Source organism: Ailuropoda melanoleuca, chromosome X (genome assembly GCF_002007445.2).
Source record: "Ailuropoda melanoleuca isolate Jingjing chromosome X, ASM200744v2, whole genome shotgun sequence".
Taxonomy (NCBI): Eukaryota; Metazoa; Chordata; class Mammalia; order Carnivora; family Ursidae; genus Ailuropoda; species Ailuropoda melanoleuca.
The window spans coordinates 12,374,164-12,392,315 of NC_048238.1; the positions used below are offsets into that span (position 1 = coordinate 12,374,164).

General features: G+C 47.8%; 1 protein-coding gene across 5 annotated transcripts in view; it reads right to left on the reverse strand.

The window, feature by feature from the left end:
* PIR (pirin) overlaps window positions 1-9,681 on the reverse strand; it is a 102,251-nt gene extending 92,570 nt beyond the window's left edge. The window contains exons 1-2 of one of the 5 annotated variants that reach the window (XM_034648992.1): window positions 9,458-9,681; window positions 7,956-8,079 (exon numbers count right to left, since the gene is read on the reverse strand). In XM_034648992.1, the coding sequence (XP_034504883.1) occupies window positions 7,956-8,051 (96 nt within the window). In that variant the 5' untranslated portion in view covers window positions 8,052-8,079; window positions 9,458-9,681. Of the gene's footprint in view, window positions 1-7,955; window positions 8,136-9,457 lie in introns of all 5 variants that reach the window. The other 4 variants (XM_034648994.1, XM_002928956.4, XM_034648995.1 and 1 more) reach the window with 4 other exon arrangements.
* Window positions 9,682-18,152: the final 8,471 nt, after the last annotated feature.

Genomic DNA, 18,152 nt, shown 5'->3' on the forward strand with positions numbered 1-18,152 from the left:
AAATGTGTATAAAAGCGATGTAATGATCCTTTTACTTGCTGTCCTCATCTGGTCTTGACTGCAAGGCAGCGTCGTTTCATGAAGTGATGGAAGGACTCCCTGGAGCTTCATCTCCTGGACACTTTGCACGGTACTGGAGTTATCTGTATCTTACATATTGGGTGAAATTTGTCTGTAAAATCATCTGGACCTGTTGTCTTTGTAACAGGCTTTTAAAATACTGACTCCATTGCCCTAATGGCTATGAAACTATTCAGACTTTCTTCTTTCTTTCTCGCTGTTTCTGGACTCTAAGACTTTCTCCAGCTTCCTGGCAACAGAGCTAATTACATCTTTCAGTTACATGTTTGTTTCAGGGTATCTACTGGGTCATGCTGCTACAAATGAGAGTAGTAGATCCTCTCTTTGTCCGTCTCTGGTTTCAACTCTCTTATTTTCACTCTCCATGGGAAAACACACACACACACACACACACACACACACACACACACACTCCAGACACTGTGCACACACATAAACCCAACAAGCTACTGCAAGTTTTTCACATAACCAAGTCTCAGTTCCCTCACTTTAAAATGTGGGCTGACACCCATAAAAAGCTGGACCCATAAAAGATGGACTTTGAAGCCCATCTCAGTCCAGTGTTTCATGCAGTGAAATGTAAAAACGTAACTGAAAAGCAAAACATTTACTGAATTCTCCCCAAACGCACAAGAGGGCAGTTCAGCCCAAGGTCCATTTCAAACCACCCTCACTGCTCTCCAGCATGTCCCCAACGTTTCCATCTCCTCTCACTCAACTCCTCACACCCTCACACGCTTGCACCCTCGGGAGACCACGTGCTCCTTTTCTCCTCCTCCCCTCTCACCTTCTGAATGGACTCTCTCTCCCAGCAGAAACTCTCTGCCCCTTCCAGTGAAAATCAATCCTGGATCTTTTCAATCTTACCCTGTCACTCATAACTCCATTTCAGCTCACTGAAAGCCCATGAATGGAACTGGGGCTGGGAGGAGGAGGGTGAAAATTCTCCTCTCATATTATTTGTTTTTCCTCTCATAGGATAATACGTAGCTTGAAGGACTGGAAACAATGACTGCAGAGCAGCTAGGCTCGACACAGATCGGTGGGATCTGCTACGGTGCTGCCACGAATCTCTGAGCCACAGCTTCCCCACGTGCAAAAGAAAGGCTTCAGATGGCTTAAGGTGGCCTTTTAGTTCTATACTATTAGGGTTCTATGATATTAAAATGTGGGTAAAGAGGAGATGAATATGTATTGCTTCTTGGTATCGGTTTGGTGTCCAAGAGCTAGGTGATGGGGATGGAGAGGTACAAACTTCCCGTTACAAAATAAGTAAGTCATGGGGATGGAAAGGACAGCCTAGGGAATATAGCCGCTAGCACTGTAACAACGCGGGCTGCTGACAGATGGCGACCAGGCTTGCGGTGGCGAGCAGTTCGTAATGTACATAGATATCAAATCACTATGTGGTACACCTAAAACTAGCAGACCACCCACTATACTTCACTAGGAAAGTAAAAATACTGTAACACACCCACAAAAGAGAAAACTGTAAAAAAAAAAAAAAGGGAAAGAGTTTCACGTGAGCAAATATGTCCTGCCGTTAAAGAAATCACGAAAAGCAGAGGTTCCTTCTTTCCAGGCCCACCCTCATCACCATCCACCACTCACAGGACAATAGTCATCGCTTGGCAAGGACTGTTCGTTCTGTGTCAATCGCACATTCAAACTTTCTGGTCACTAATCCATGACACAGGGACACACACAGGAAGAAAGGCAGCACAAGGAAAAGCCTGCAGAAGCTGGGGGCTGGTTGAGGAGAGCCGGAAGGATGAAGTGTTTATGGCCAAGAGATGGGGCGCAGGTGTGACACTTCCTCCAACAAGCACGAGCATCTTGCATCAGACTCCTGTACTAAAGTGTGATTTGCAGGGTTGGGTATTACACCTTATTAAAGTTCCTAACATTCTAGGGGTGCCTCGGTGACTCAGTAGGTTAAGCATCTGTTTTTGGTTAGGGTCATGATCCCCGGGGCCCAGGATTGAGCCCTGTGTCGGGCTCCCTGCTCAGTGGGGAGCCTGCATTTCCCTCTCCCTCTGCAGCTCCCTATGCCACTCCCCCTGCTTGCGCTCTAACAAACAAACTCTTTTCAAAAAATAAATCAAGTTCCTAACATTCAGTAAACATTTAGCAAGTATTCAAGGGCATGGCAAGGGCATGCCTTGTGATCTGTAGGCAGGATCTGATTGATAGGAGAACTCGGATTTTCTACATTTTGACTTGGTCACCAACTCATCCACATCTTTCTCTCTCTACATATTAAACTGATGATCTCTTCAAAGTTTTTGAACCAGAGAATTTCCTTTCCTTCACACACTTCCAAATCCTTTAGCTGCCAAATTCAGGTGGCAGCTTCCAAGCTATTTCATTTGATGTCTCGAGAAGGCCAGTCAAGACCTGTGGCCACGACCCCTCCAGTCTGTGGCTCTCCCTTAATAAAGGTCCAGCTGCCTGGCATTTGATTTAAATCAGGAAGCACTGGACGGAGCCACCAGGAACGTCTGTTCCTTGCGGATAGAGCCAACATCATGCTTTTTTATGATGCTCCACTGCCTCTAGAATGATTCTGTGTGCACAGAAGTTACTACAAACACCCCAAGTGGTCCTTGTGTTAGGTCCCTAGACACCCTCGGAGCTGGGTGTGGTCACATGACTAAATCTGGCTAATGAGATACGTACAGGTTGCTGCGTGGGCCTTTTAGGGAAATCCTTTACATAAAAAAAAAGGCTAGCTGGCACCTTGCTCTTTTCCCTGTTCCTCCTCTCTGCGCCCAAGGGCAAATGGTTGCTACTGGCCCAACAGCTGTCTCGGGCAATAAGGTGATGCACTGAGAACATACTAAAAATGATGAACTAAGATAGAATGAGTAGGGGTCTCTGAAAAGTGGGGAGCCTTCAGGCCCACCCTAGACCTTGGGTTTTTCAAAAGAGAAACACAAATCCTTACATACGTAAATCATTGTTTTAGCGGCCGCTGAAGCTCCCCATAACTGATTGAAGGGCAGTAATGCCTTGGCAGCAGCCTGGAACCAGCTGAGATCCCACCGTCCCAACACCCAACAAAACGCCAGCCTATCTCAAGGCAACATGGCAGCAGCAGAAGAGAAAGGCCCGTCGAAGGCAGACGCCAGCAGCTCAGACTACCTCTTGGGCCTACTCAGCTTCTAGACAGGGGCCCAATGGGAACGATGAAAAGGCAGAAGGAAAGCGCCAGCACGAAGTCCAGACTGAGATCTAGATTCAGCCTTGAATGTTCCTGTACCCTGACTCAACATCCAGAGACCCTGACAAGGGAGAGCGCCGTGGACAGAGGCTGTATCAATCAGGACCAAGATTCGTCAAGGTTATCTGATGCTATCAAGGGACTCATTTTTAAGTGCATAATGGGATTATAGTTTTATTTTTTAAAGTTCATATCTTTTAGAGACACAAACTGAAGTATTTATAAGTAAAATGAAATGATTTGCCTTTAAAATACTTTGAGGGCAGGAACGAATGGGGGATGCAGAGGAAACAAGAATGTCCGTGAGTTGATCACTATGGAGGTTGGGGACATGGAGATTCATTACACTATTTTCTCTATTTTTCTATGTTTGAAATTCTTCATGATAAAAAAAAAATGTCTAAGAGTGGCCCCAGGAAAATCGCGTTCCACCAAGGAGTGGTCGGTGGAAGGGGGAGTGCAGCACAGAGACAAGTACTCCGGTGGCCCCCCTCCACCGGAGCACAGAGACGAGTACAAATGAGTCATGGGGTTCCCTCCTGTGGGAGGACAGTCGAACAAGCTGCTAACATCACGCTATGCAGTCATTCACATCCCAGCTTGGCTACCGTGGCCCACCCAGAATCATAGGTCACTGAGGGCCGTTCATTCCAAACACTGTTGTAAATTATACACTAAAATAACTTTGGGCTCCAAAGTGTTGGAGGTATTTCTTCAGAGACAAAGCACTGGTGCAAAAAGTTTGAAACGTACTGCCGTGAAACAACGTCGGTGCTTTCCTTCTCTGCTGATTGGAGGCTGAGGGGTCTACCATCCTGACAAGCTGGTACAGGGCAGAGCGCTGAAAAATATGGTGACCACCTAAATGGTCAAAGCTAGGTCCACGAGTAAGACACTAATGGTATGCCGTACACAGGAACACGTCCCAGCTATTTAAATGATGTTCATGAAGGGGGCGCCTGGGTGGCTCAGTCGGTTAAGCATCGGACTCCTCATTTCAGCTCAGGTCGTGATCTCAGGGTTGTGAGATGGGAGCCCCGCATCGGGCTCCGCACTGGGCGTGGAGCCTGCTTCAGATTCTCTCTCCCCCACTGCCCTCCCCACCTCGCATGTGCACACATGCATGTGTGCTCTCTCTCTCTCTCAAAAAAAAATGTTCACAAAGAATTTATAATACCCTGGAAAGTGCTTATGTTATCCTGTTAAATGAAAAAATAAGGACACAAAATTATTTTGTATAATCCCCATGACGTAAAATATACAACTATATGGAGACAAAAGGGGACGCCCCCTATCTTAATCACGATTAAACCAGGGTGATGACGTTAGGAATGATTCCGATCCATGTATTTTTCCTTAGGGTAGAGGCATACACGGGAGACCCTCTGAGTAGAATGTGGGGTCTTGAAAGCATAGGTTTTCGGTCAGGGACTCTTAACTGGGTACCATGGATAGAATTCAGGGCAGCTATAAACTTGGCTGGGAAAAAATTTACACCTTTCTTTTCACTAACCTCTAACTGAAAATTCTTTTTCCTTCTGGATTTTTTTTTGTAGTAAAATGTACATAACAAAATTTACCATTTTGAATATTTTTAAGTATATGGCTCAGTGTTGTTAAGTACATTTACAATGGTGAGCAAGAGTCACCACCAGCCACCTCCAGCCTGAAATTTAAGACTTTAATCATGAATGCAGTCAAAGAAGCCCAGTACATTACCAGTACCTGACTCTGTCAACCACTACAAACCCAAGCAGTTTTCATACTGCACGACAGTTGTTACAGCTATACTGAACTACCTTTTTAAAGATTTCTTTATTTATGGGGGGGAGGGGCAGAGGGAGAGAGAGAATCCTCAAGCAGACTCCATGCTGAGCACAGAGCCCAACGCGGGGCTCGATCTCAGGACCCTGAGATCACAACCTGAGCCGAAACGAAGAGTCAGATACTTAACAGACTGCGCCACCCAGGCGCCCCGGTATACCAAACTTATTATTATTATTATTATTATTATTGTTCATGCTCCTCACGGCTTTGAAATTAGGTAGGTATATGAGCCACCAAGTCTTGTTATTTAATGCAAAATTACTAGATCACAAAGTTGTTTTGTGATATTGTGCTAGCCATATTTCGATATGTTTTCCTTTGTAATCCTATGTATTTTATTTCATGCATTTAAAAAAATATTATTCTGGGACACCTGGGTGGCTCAGCCCATTAAGCGTCTGCCTTCGGCTCAGGTCATGATCTCATGTCCCTCTCCCTCTGCTGCTCCCCGTTTGTGCTCTCTCACTCTCCCTGTCAAATAAATAAATAAGATCTTCAAAAAAATAAAAAATATTATTCTGAGAAGAAACGTGTTGGTTTCATCAGATCGCCAACAGGGTTCACAAGACAAAAAAAATTAAGAAACCCTCAGCGATGTGTTCTGACAGATGGAGTAATTAAAGTATTAGCTACCCTGGACATACAATAATGGCTTTACTAATGGGTGTCCAAATTCTTCGTATTGTGCTGCGGTGATGCGGCCTAGTAGAATATGATACCATGTCCATCTGCATCTCCCCAACATCCACTGTGCGTTTAGCCCTTAGAATAATCCCGTTTTCATGCATCCCTTTGGAAAACAATGACCGATGGACCCCAAAAGACATTCACAGTTGAAAAGGAAGCTAATGGCAGAAAGAGTATAAGAATATCAGAGCAGGGGGCGCCTGGGTGGCACAGTCGTTGGGCGTCTGCCTTCAGCTCAGGGCGTGATCCCAGTGTTCTGGGATCGAGCCCCACATCAGGCTCCTCCTCTAGGAACCTGCTTCTTCCTCTCCCACTCCTCCTGCTTGTGTTCCCTCTCTCGCTGGCTCTCTCTGTCAAATAAATAAATAAAATCTTAAAAAAAAAAAGAATATCAGAGCAGGTTTTAAGAAGACAAACAAACCAACCTCGTTTTGAAAAGAGAATCCATTTCCCTAATACGCTTCTTCCTTATTCAAAAATATTTTTTGGCGGGGAGAAGATGCTCAATGCCACTAATCATCAGGGAAATGCAAATCCAAACCACAGTGAGAGATCACCTCACACCTGTCAGAATGGCTAGCATCAAAAAGACAAGAAATAACAAGTATAGGGAAGGGTGTGGGAAAAGGGAACCCTTGTGCATTGTCAGTAGGAATGTAAATTGGTGCAGCCACTATGGAAAACAGTAGGAGGGTCCTCGAAAATATTAAAAATAGGACTACCATATGATCCAGCGATCCCACTTCTGGGTGTTCACCCAAAGAAAACGAAAACACTGACTTGAAAACTGATCTGCACCCCCACGTTCATTGCAGCATTATTCACAAGAGCCAAGACATGGAAACCACCTAAACACCTACTGAATGGAAAAAGAAAATATGATATATGTGTATGTACACACACACACACACTGAGATATTATTCAGCCATAAAAAAATGAGATCTTGTCATACGCGATGTGGGTAGATCTTGAGGGCATGATGCTAAGTGAAACAGAGAAAGCCAAACACCATGTGAGCTAACTTACATGTGGAATCAAAAAATAAATAAATGAACCAAGCTCACAGACACAGAGAACAGCTTAATGGTTGTTGCCAGAGGTGAGGGGTGGGGGGGTGGGTGAAATAGGTTAAGGTGTTCAAAAAGTACACACTTCCACTTATAAGATAAATAATAAGTTATAAGATCAATAAGTCCTGGGGATGTCATGTACAGCACGGTGACTGTAATTAACATCACTGTATTGCATATTTGCAAGTTGCTGAGAGAGTAAATCTTAAAAGTTCTCATCACAAGAAAAGAAAGTTGTATAACTAGGTATGGTGACAGATGTTAACTAGCCTGATTGTGGTGATTGTTTTGCAATATATACAAATACCAAATCATTACGTTGTCCACCTGAAACTAATACAATGTCATATGTCAGTTATACTTCGATCAAAAAATCTTTTTGGAATCTGGGATGGTGGTGAGTGCTCTATTCCCTGGGCTATAACCACCATTTGATACCTTTCTGTGCAAGTAAGATGTTCTTTTCTACAAGTCCCATGTCTTCTGCAATTTTCAAATACAACTGCTCTCTGAGAGAGGTTTACCTAACCTAAAATCACCTCCTGGGAGAAGCCTTCAGGCACCCCCATCCCCACAGGAGGGCCACAGAGGCGGGTCTCAGTGGTTTGCCCATGAACCCAAATCCCTGGCAAGGCTGACTGGCCAAGGGGGGAGACGTGACCCAAACCGAGCCAACCAGATGCTCTCCCCTGGGAATCTGGAAGTGGGACCTGAAGTGACTCCCTGGTGCTTTGAACCGCGGGTGAGTCAACTTGGGGCTATAAGGTGGGCGTGTTTGGCAACGTGCACGCTCAGGCTGGTAGATCAACCCAGGACAAGGGAATGCGCAGAGGGGTGCAGATGCTTCAGCTGTCCCTTCTGCACCCGGCCTCTGCACCCCTAGTAGAGAAACCCCCTTCGGGCTAGGGCTGGTCCCCTGGGGACCCTAACTGCCGAGTTTAGAGTTGGCCCCAATGGCACCCCCCTAAGGCAGCTCATGATCGCCCCGGGCCCTCTCTTCCCAAGCCTCAGTGTCCCACCAGTGCCTTCTGCAGGAAAGCACGCAATAGCCCCCCAAGCAGCATACCTCGGGTCTGCCAATGCTTCTGCGGACCCTCGCTCCAACCCCTTCCGACTGCTCCCGGCTCAGCACTGACAGGGTGACCTTCTTGGAGGACGCCATGTCGAAGTCGAAAGAGAGTGTTCCGACGCTGAGTGGTAGAGGAGCAACAGAAGAGCAAAACCACAAAGCGGGCACACCCAAAGACTATGAAATAGAGGAAATTAAATTCAGACCTGCCCAAAATATTAACGGCTACAATATATTGACTGCTTAGTCTGTACAAGACCTGGATTAGGAAATTTAAAATAATGCCGGTGAACATGTACGAGTACTAATGTATTAGTACCACTAATTATTTGCAATCTCATGCAACCCTACAGCCATCTTTTACAAGGTTTAGCAATAACAGCTCTGCTGGGCACTTACTAACCTCTAATGAGCACTTTATCTGTTTTCTTTTTTAAGGAGGCTCCACGCCCCATGTGGGTCTTGAACTCACGACCTCAGGTCAAGAGTCGCCTGCTCTACTGACTGGGCCAGCCAGGTGCCCCTTTATCTCATTGAAAGCTCTCAACCTCCCCAACCCCACATTGCCCACCCAAGGTAGGTGCTGCCGTGCAGCTGAGAGAGATTTACGCGGTGACTAAAGGAACACGAAGAAATCCATGAGGTCTGTGACTCTCACCAGAGCATGTGGAAGATCTTGGCCCTGAAAGGATCTTCGAGGGTCACCAAATTCAAAGATCCATCTATCCCTACAGTTCAGGGCCAACTTTAGCACCAAGAAATCTCTGAGCTTTGTCAGGAAGTCTTCGAGAGCGCAGGAAACTGAAGGAGGAGGTGCCCTTGACAAGGCGTCCTGTATTTGAGGGCCAGTCTATACCCCGCCTTTATTATTCAAGAGTTTTCTCTTTGTGGGCCTGAGTTCTACTGAACCGAGTATCCCAGAACAAACATAATCCATCTCTTTTCCACTTCAAATGCTGCAGACGGTACCACCAAATCTCTAAAACTCTTCTTCAAGCGAAATACAACCCATTCCTTCAAAGATTCCTACTGAAATCCGGAGAAATGCTCTAGCAAGAAACGTAGACCGTAGAGCCTGAGAGCCTGGGTTTGCATCCCGGCGTCACCAGGTGCCAGCTGTGTGACCTAAGGCCACTTGCTAAGCCTCTCTGCTCTTCAGTTTTCCCATCTGTGAAATAGGGGTACTAAGACTGCCTACCTCAAAGGAGTGTGGTCAGCCCTATAAGAACTTTAGCTGCTGTTATTCGGAGCAGTCTACCCGGCAACACCCGACCTGCCCGTCAAAATGTGTCCTCCCCGAGGCAGGCAATCAATCAATATTATTGGGTGCTGGTCAGTGAGGCTCAGAAATGAGTTTAATCCTCAAAGCGGCACAGAACCGTCATCACCTACCTACAAGCAACTAGGAAGGCTTTTACCCCCTACGTGCGCCGCTTCTAGGTCCTTCCAGACTCCCGCCCATAAATTCCATGCAAGCTAACAACTGACGAGGTGCTTACCTGATCTCAGTGCTTTGCAGACAGGAAAGCCGCCTACCACTTTCGCCCAATGTCAGAGTCCTATTGAAGCAGCTCCCGTCTCCTCCTAGGAGCCTTCCCCGGGAGTCGACGGCGGGCTGGGGAAGGCGGGGTCCCGCGCCGGGAGCCCAGCACCCCCGCGGGCGTGTGGTCCCCACGCGGCGGCGGCGGCGGCGGCTGGGGCGCGGGCACTGAGCGCAGGGCGGGGAGGACGCCGAGCCAGCCGCCTCACCGTGACTCAGCGTTTCGCCGCCCGCGGCCGCCGTCGGACCCGAGGCGGGAGCCTGTGGGTCTCGCGGGCCCCGGGCGGGGGGTGGGAAACGCTCCATTATTTCCGGGCCGCGGGGCTCCTCTCGCACCGCCCTCCGCCATTCCCCTGCCTGCTCTGCTGCCCAGCGACCTCTGTGCCCCTCCCGCCCGGGAGACATGAGACCCCCAGAGTCTGGGGGCTCGCTGGGCCGGGCGGGTGCTCCGATCCGGCCGATGCGGGTTCCAATTGTGCCTCCATCACTTAGCTGCGCGAGCTGGGGCAGGTGGCTCAGCCTCTCTGTGCCTGCAGTTCTTCCGCTGTGAAATGGGGATAATAGAACCCACCTGGTAGGGTTGTGAGAATTCAGTGAGCTTGGTTTGCCCTCAGTACTATACGATTGTTTGTAGCATAAATAAGTTGCCGGCTGTTGGGCACTTAGAACAAGAGGGACTAGGGGGTGGGGAGGAAGATGGGAGTAGCAGAGCCAAGACTTTTTTGCTCCTGCCTGAAAAAGAGACACACTCTAGTGGGGAGATAGTTGGTTAAGAGCTTGGTTGTTGGGGCGTGCGGTGGGCAGTCACTGGCGAGTTTTCCTAGACCAGTGAGCCCTTGCGGGAGCCAGGGAGCCGATCTAGTTCATTGCTGGGTTTCTTAACCAGGGGTAGAGGCGTGGCTGCCGGTTTCTGTCCTTTAAACATCAGGAAGCTCATTGTGTGATTTTTGAGAAAGGAAAGTAAGTGGCACTTCGAAAACAGGGGCCAGAAAACTCTTTAATGGGCCAGACGTTTTCAACTTTGCAGGCCGCAGATGATCTCTGTGAAGGCCGCTCCAGGTGGCCTTTGTAGCAACAAACCAGCCACGAACAGCATTAAAATAAATGGGTGCGGCTGTTTCAATAAAACTTTAATTATGGTTACTGCTGGGGAGGAAGGATTTTCTCTGCCCTCCAAGATCCTTCTAGCTGGACTAAGAATCAAGTTGACATGAGACAGATGAACATGAGAAAATCAAATTTAATGTTAAGTATGGGAAATCCACAGGGCCTGAAATTCCAGAGCTGAGGCACCAGGAGGCTTATCTGGCCTTGTGAGCTCAGGGGAGGGGGCGGGGTGTGAGAAAACAAAGGGAAGGAAGACCATTTGCAGGAAGGTGAGAGATGTTTGGAAAACAAAGGTTACCCTGCTGTGCACCCAAGTTTTTTTTTTAATGATTTTATTTATTTATTTGACAGAGGTAGAGACAGCCAGCAAAAGAGGGAACACAAGCAGGAGTGGGAGAGGAAGAAGCAGGCTCATAGCAGAGGAGCCTGATGTGGCTCGATCCCATAACGCCGGGATCACGCCCTGAGCCGAAGGCAGACGCTTAACCGCTATGCCAACCCAGGCGCCCTGTGCACCCAAGTTTCTTAAGTAAAGTGGAACCTCTGTTAAGAGCTCTCTTCTTGGTACAGGCTCTCCTTTCCAATGTAAATGTAGGCGGTTGCGAGAGGTAAAGCTCTTTTCCTGAATCTGCTGGGTTTTGATCTCTTTTTACTCAAAATAATCTTCCTGCAGAAGTGGCCATTCCGGGGGGACACCTGGGTGGAACAGTCGGTTAAGCATCTGCCTTTGGCTCGGGTCATGATCCTGGGGTCCTGAAATTGAGCCCCATGTTGGGCTCCCTGCTCAGTGGGGAGTCTGCTTCTCCCTCTCCCTCTGCCCCTCCGCCTGCTCGCGTGTTTTTTTTCTCTCTCTCAAATAAATAAAATCTTTTTAAAGTGGCCTATCTCGAGGTGACATGCCCTTGTCTCTACAATACTGATTGAATTTCATATAATTTTCTCTTGTTATGAAGTATTATTGATTTTTTTTTTAGATTTCAACCGCTTAAAAATGTAAAAACTGCTCTCAGCTCACAGACTGTAAAAACTAGGTAATGGGCCAGGCTTGCCTGCAGGCCTAGTTTGCAGACCCCTGCTCTGAAAGAAGAGGGGAGTAGAGGAACAAGGACTTTTCCCCTGGACACTCTATAGGTCAGTGGGACTCAAATCCTTCCTCTCTACCGTACTGCGATTCAAGGCTAATTGAGATAATACACATGAATATTAAAAGTGCTATGAAAGAATACAGTATTGTTACTCATCATAGTTATGCTGACTCCTGAAACTGTCTCCAAATAAAATAGAAATATGGACTCCGTGTCTGGCTCTTTGCAGTCTTTAGTAAATGCTTCTGCATTTGCTACCAAAAATGTCAGCATTTAGCCAAATGCCTGGGCCTGAAACTCAAGCTATCCCTGTCACTCTTCCACCTTGAAATCCCGTGGATTCCACGCCTAATGCCTCTTAAATACGAATGTCACTGGCGGTCATCTTAGCTGATAGCCACGCCCATCTTCCTGCCTCCGGGCTTGCCGCTGGCCAATCCGCTCTCCCCATCCCCGGAAAATGGAATAACTGCCCCAAACCCTCAGGGCCCTCAAGAGAGGGTCTCGTGATGTCTCCAATCCGGCCTCACCCTCAACATGCTGACACTTGCTCCAGGACACACACACACACACACACAGGGGCACTCCACTCTCTTTCCACCAGGCTGACTTCTTTTAGGCTTCTGGAATGTGCATTCTCCCACTTGTTGGCCTGCTGTGCCTCTCTGCCTGCGACTTTCTCTCTCCTGGATCTGGCTTATCCCCATATGTCTTTCAGCTCAGTTTCCATGTCGCTCCTGCTGGGAAGCCTTCCCCTCAAATCTGGGTGAGATGTTCAACATGGCCATCATTGTGAGACAGGGAAGCTGAAGGCGCTCCACGGGAAAAAACTGCCTTTTTCCTCCTTTGCCTGCTTCTGTTCTTGCTAGGACCTGCACCCCTGCCTTATGTACTCCTTGTAAAGGTCAAGGAGTCAACGATTTCTTTGGAGACTTCCAGTGCAGTAGAAAACACCTACGGAGTGACTGGGTGGGTCATCGTGAACTTTTTCCAAGACCACTGACTCCAGACGCCTTGACGCCAAGACCCCAGGCCCCAGGCCCCAGCCCCAGGGCATAAGTGGCTTATGGAGGACACCTGAGCACTAGTCCTTGTTCTGACCAGTTCCTGGGTGCCCTAGAGGACGCAGACACCAGACCATCGTCTTCAATAAAAACCCCAGACCCTGAGCAAAGACGAGACTTGCTCTCCTTCCTTTCTGAGTCTCCCAGCCACCCGGTCTGCATGTGCCCTCCCTCTCGCTCTTCAATAAACTCTGCTCTCCCTTCCTCTCGGCTCGCGGTGGATTCCGATCCTGCACGCAGCCAGGGACCCTCTTGGCTGGTCCTACAGGACCTCCACTGGGTCCTCGGACCCAGGCGAGCCTGTAACAATCACAACCACCCACTGTTGATCAGACTCATTGTTTATCATCTTGCGGAAGCTTCTCTTTTCCTCTGATGGCTGCAATAGTGTGTCCCTTCAGACGTGTCATCTGCAATGTGACTTTGACACTCCCTCCACCGCAAGTGGCGTTTACCTCTCTTCCTCCTGAGTCTAGGCAGGGCTTGTGGTTGCTTTGACCAATGCGATACAGTGCAGGCGACACGGTGCCAGTTCTGGGCGTGGCTCTGAGGCCGCCTTTCTGGGAAAAGCCGTGCCGCGTGCATAGGACAGCAGCACCCCACCGCATCCCTCCCCACTTCCAGACCCGCAGAACCGTGAGCCAATGAAAACGGTTGTTTTAAGCCACTCCGTTTCCAGGTCATTTGTTTCGTGATAATAGACAACTGGAAAACAATACTTTTTGTGCAAGAGGAGACAGGTGGGTTTTCAAAGCTCCTGGGGTAAAGGAACAGTCTTACAAATATTTACCCTTTTAGAAAGTGGATGTGTCCCTTTCAATGTTATTACCAAGGTGACCAGCCATCCAGCAAGATAAACAATTATTAAACTTGACTCGAGAAAGGAAGAGTCCCATGGCACGGGCCACAGCAGTGACCTCTAGAGTTCAGCCGTCCTGAAAGGCTCCTCTGGTACAAGGAGAGCTTTGCGTTACAAGGAAGCAGACGAGAGCGGCTTCACTGTACAGGGTTACCCGCTTCTCTAGTGGATTCGCAATACTCTCCAGGATGCTTTCCGTTTCTCACCTTTTCAAGGTTTCCCCTGGGCCTCAGAATACCCTCCACCTCCGAAACTGTCCCAGGAGTGAGAGCTGCCCTTTCGTCTGGTCTTTGAGAGGCCAGTCATGGGTGCAAACTAAGTCCGAGGGCCTACCTGGTCAGGGCAAGGCAGGGAGCTCTCTTTGCAGACCCCGTGGAGGAAGAGAACAGGGCTGAAAAGCTAGAAGGCTTAAACCAAGGACAACGCAAGGTCAGAGAGGGGCAAATGTTTCCAGATGGAATACAGGGCACACATGGAACGTTTCACTTACGGGGCCCACTTTGCAGATGAGAAGTGTGACCGTGTACGTGCAACTGGGCGCACTTTTCACACTGTCACCTGTCATCCAGATGGAGATGTCCAACAGGCCGCTGCATATCCAAGCGTACAGCTACATCATCAATGGCCCTCGGGCTCCTGGGAAGCATCAGGAAAATTGTGTGCCAACATGACAACGAAGAAGGCCTTTCCTAAATGATTCTAAATAACACCATTACAATCTTTAAAGACACCCACATTGTCGACATATTTTATGTGAGCTTTTTTCTCAAACATTTTATTTTCCTCTTTTGTCTGACTTATTGATTTCCTTCTCCAAGATATATTTTCTAGAAATACACGCACGTCTTCCATATGTCCTTATGTCCATATTTTTTCTCCTTCTAGCACACAGCTCAAAAACGCTTTCTCACAGGTTGGTCATTTGCTCCCACTATCGCAGCTGTTCATGAAAAGACAAAAGGCTTTGGAATATTCCAAATTAGGCATTCAGACTCACTGAATCCAGGAAATCGACTGGCTCCAAATCAGACACTGATTGTTTCGAAAACATTAGTTTATGAAGGTCATTAATGGGCTCCTGGTTGAGGACACCCAAATACATTGAGCAGCGATGAGTATCTGGGGCTCCCCCTTCCACCCTCGTGAGAGCAGTCTACACAGCCCGGGTCTGTTCTGTCACCCAGCCTTCTGACCCCGAAGCTACAAGCGATCCACCATTGCATGAAATACAGAACTGTGTTCCTAGCTTTCCTGTGGGTTTTTGGCAGCGTTCCAGAAAAGAACAGCTTATGACCCTCTTTTTTGAGCCACAGAAATTTCCTAGAATTCACCACAAGCAAAATGTTCTTGGTCCTGAAAGGCTGATTCATCTCTGAACCAAGGAAGAGGAGAAATTTAGGCCAATGATTCCCCTGATACTAACCTCAGTTACCCTGATAACCGTTCTCAGTTTCCGGCTTTTATACGGCGGTGTCTTCAGGCTAAATGGAGGCCGCTTTCAAGCTCACAGTATTGGAGTTCATAAAAGGCTAATTTGAATTAACCTCTCTATCTGGTTAATGTTATGGCTGCTGAAATGTTCACGGGTGAGGTGGACCGATGTCTGCGACTTGCTCTGCACCAGAAAATAACAATGATAAGAATAGTAGTAGCACAAGTGGACCAATAAGGCGGGTTCATGGATGGAGAGGGAGACGGATACACAGATAAAAGACAAAGCCAGTATAGCAACATCTAACTGCAGAATCCAGAGGGCGGTGTGTACGGGTGCTTGTGGTTCAATTCTTTCAACTTCTCTGTATTTTGCAATCTCCCATGATAAACTTTGGGGAAAGATCGTTTGAATCAAAGTGGAAATCATGGCTGGAAATTTTCCATAAAGACACCGCTTTGCCTACTTTCTTCACTTCCAACTCTGGCACCTGGTATGCAGTCCAATTCAGTGAATGTCTGTTGAACTGAGCTGTTGAACTTAATTCCAAGCTACCAGGTCACTTCCACAGCTGACAAGACTCTTCTAGAGCACGAGTTGGCAAATCTTTTCTGCGAAGGCCAGATAGTAAATATGTGAGACTTCGCAGGCATGAGGTCTCTGTTGCAACGGAGCTAAGCAGCCCGGCACAATGCATAGAACGGTCGTGGCTGTGTTCCCATAAATTTGACTTACAGAAACAGGTGGTGGTCACAGTTTGCCAACCCCATCGTAGCCCCCAAATCCTTACCTTCCACTAAAAAAATGAGAGTAAAATTGACAGCATGCCAACAGGCTCTGCAAAGATTTCATACGTATCGGGAAAGGTGCTAACAAAAAGAAACAACAAACTTCTTCATGTCCACCTCTGCCCCCCACTTACCCATCTCCTCTCATAAGGACCACGTCTAACTGTTCCACCATTGAGCCCGAGGTCTAATAGGCAAGCATTTCTAGGAGAGGCAGATACATTAATGTTCCGTCCCAATAAGCATAAACTATTCACATCCAATCCCAACCTCCAAGTAGATCATTTTAGCACCAGGGTAATAAATACAGGAGGTGATAGAGGGACACCCCCAGGGAAGAGATGCCCATGGAAAAAAGCTCAGGCCGTAGAGAGATGCTATTGGAGCCCTCGGGGCTTATTCTTTAGTAAGTGGAGACAGACATTAAAGGTAATAAATAAATAAATTGTGCAGCAGGTTTTAAGGTGTTGAGCGCTGTGGACAAAGACAAAATAGAGCAGAGTAAGGGAGATTGGCAGTGCTGGGTGGAGTGGAGTTGTAATATGAAACAAGGTGGTCCAAGCTCATTAGGAAGATGCCATTTGAAGCAGAGCCCAGAGATGAGCCAGTGAACCAGGCGGATGTCTGTGACAGTTTGTCAAGCATAGGAAACCACCAATGCAAAGGCCCTGGGGCAGATAGTGCTCCGAACATTGTAGGAGGAGCAAGGAGGCCAGCTTTCCGAGTGGCAATGTGAGGTGGAGGAATCACGAGATGATGGACCAGAAGAGGGGGAACCAAGGGAGAGTTCAGACTGGAGGAGTGGCAGGATTTGAGTTCTACTGGAAAGAATCGCTCTGGCGAGCCAGTGGAGAACAGACCTCCAGGAGCAAGACCAGAAGCAGGGAGAGCAGTCAGGGGGCAAGGGCAACATTGCAGGTGAGGGATGGTGGTGACTTAGACCAGCAAGTAGAAGAAGAGGTGGTGAAAAGTGGCCACGTTCGGGATATATTCTGAAGAGAGAGCTAACCATATTGTGTGAAGGCTCGGACGCTGGGTGCGAAGGAAGGGCACAAGTCAAGGGTGATTCCACACTCTCTGGCCTGAGCGGCTGGAAGTATTGTGTTGCTGTTATCTGAGAGGGGACGCCTATGGAGAAGGTAGTGTGGGGGGGTTAGTCGGGAGGTCAGCACTGGGCATGGTAAGTTAGACATGTTTATTAGACATTCCAAGTAGAGATGGACAAGGTGACAGTCGAATAAAAGTCTGGAATTCAGGGGAGAGGAGCTGGCTGAAATTTGGAATCATAAGTATATAGATGGTGTTTTAAAGCCATGAGTCAAACGCATCTTTTGCAATGAGAAAAAATAAAGGTCAGCCAGAAGCCAGAAGCTCTCTTGTGCTCTCTCTCTCTCTTTCTCTCACACACAAAATGGATCCTATCAGGGTCTTTCTTATGCTAAAGACAAGCACTACGACTCCCAAGCGAACAAGCTTGCTTTGCTTACGTCATGAAGTCAAATTATCTCCTGCATCCTGGCAGAAGCTTGCTGCCTGCCAAAAGGTTTGTGTGAACAAGCTTTAGAGCATGCTCCTAGGGGTCCTACCGGGCACAGGTGACAATGCAGACTAGAATCTGAACAAATCAGAGCATGTAATCGACATAGCAGGTAGCCACAACAAGTTAGAATGAAACCGAAGACATGGAAAATACAGAGCCAAAGAAAGGTTCGGGAGAAGTGGCAGAGGAAGTGAATGAATAGAGTAAGTCAATACATCTGCGACATTTGACTCAGAGGAAACCACTCCTCCCAGCTGCCCTTGAGGGTTTCAAGGCCCAAGAAGGGATGGGAATCCAGGTGTTTCCAGGGTTCTACCGCTTCCTCCTCCCCCTCCCCAAAATTTACTCTTTATTCTAGAATTGATCTTCTGCCATGGTACCACGTTTCAACAGTGGAGTAAGTACAAATCGCCATGTGGCAAAGGAAGTTAATTAGCAGAGTGCGGAATTCATTTATTTGGCCAAGTGGCTGTGCCACGGGTAGCCTGCCTCACCCTGAGTTTCTTGAATGGTTCCCTACTTTATTCCCAGAGATCGAAGAGCGATTTGGGATCCCTCAGCGGCCCATTTGCTATCAGGATGTAAGCTCCCCTCTCGGGCATTCTTCTGAAGGACTCTTTGCCCCTTCCCAAATTCCAGTTTCAAGCAGAAATACTGACAATACCTCCCTAAGCTATTTTTCACACACTCCACTGTAATTAAACCTTTCCTTGGGGTTCCGCCTCCACTAGGCAAAAGAAGTGGGCTGAAGAAGTGGGCTGTCCCCATTCTGTTGACTG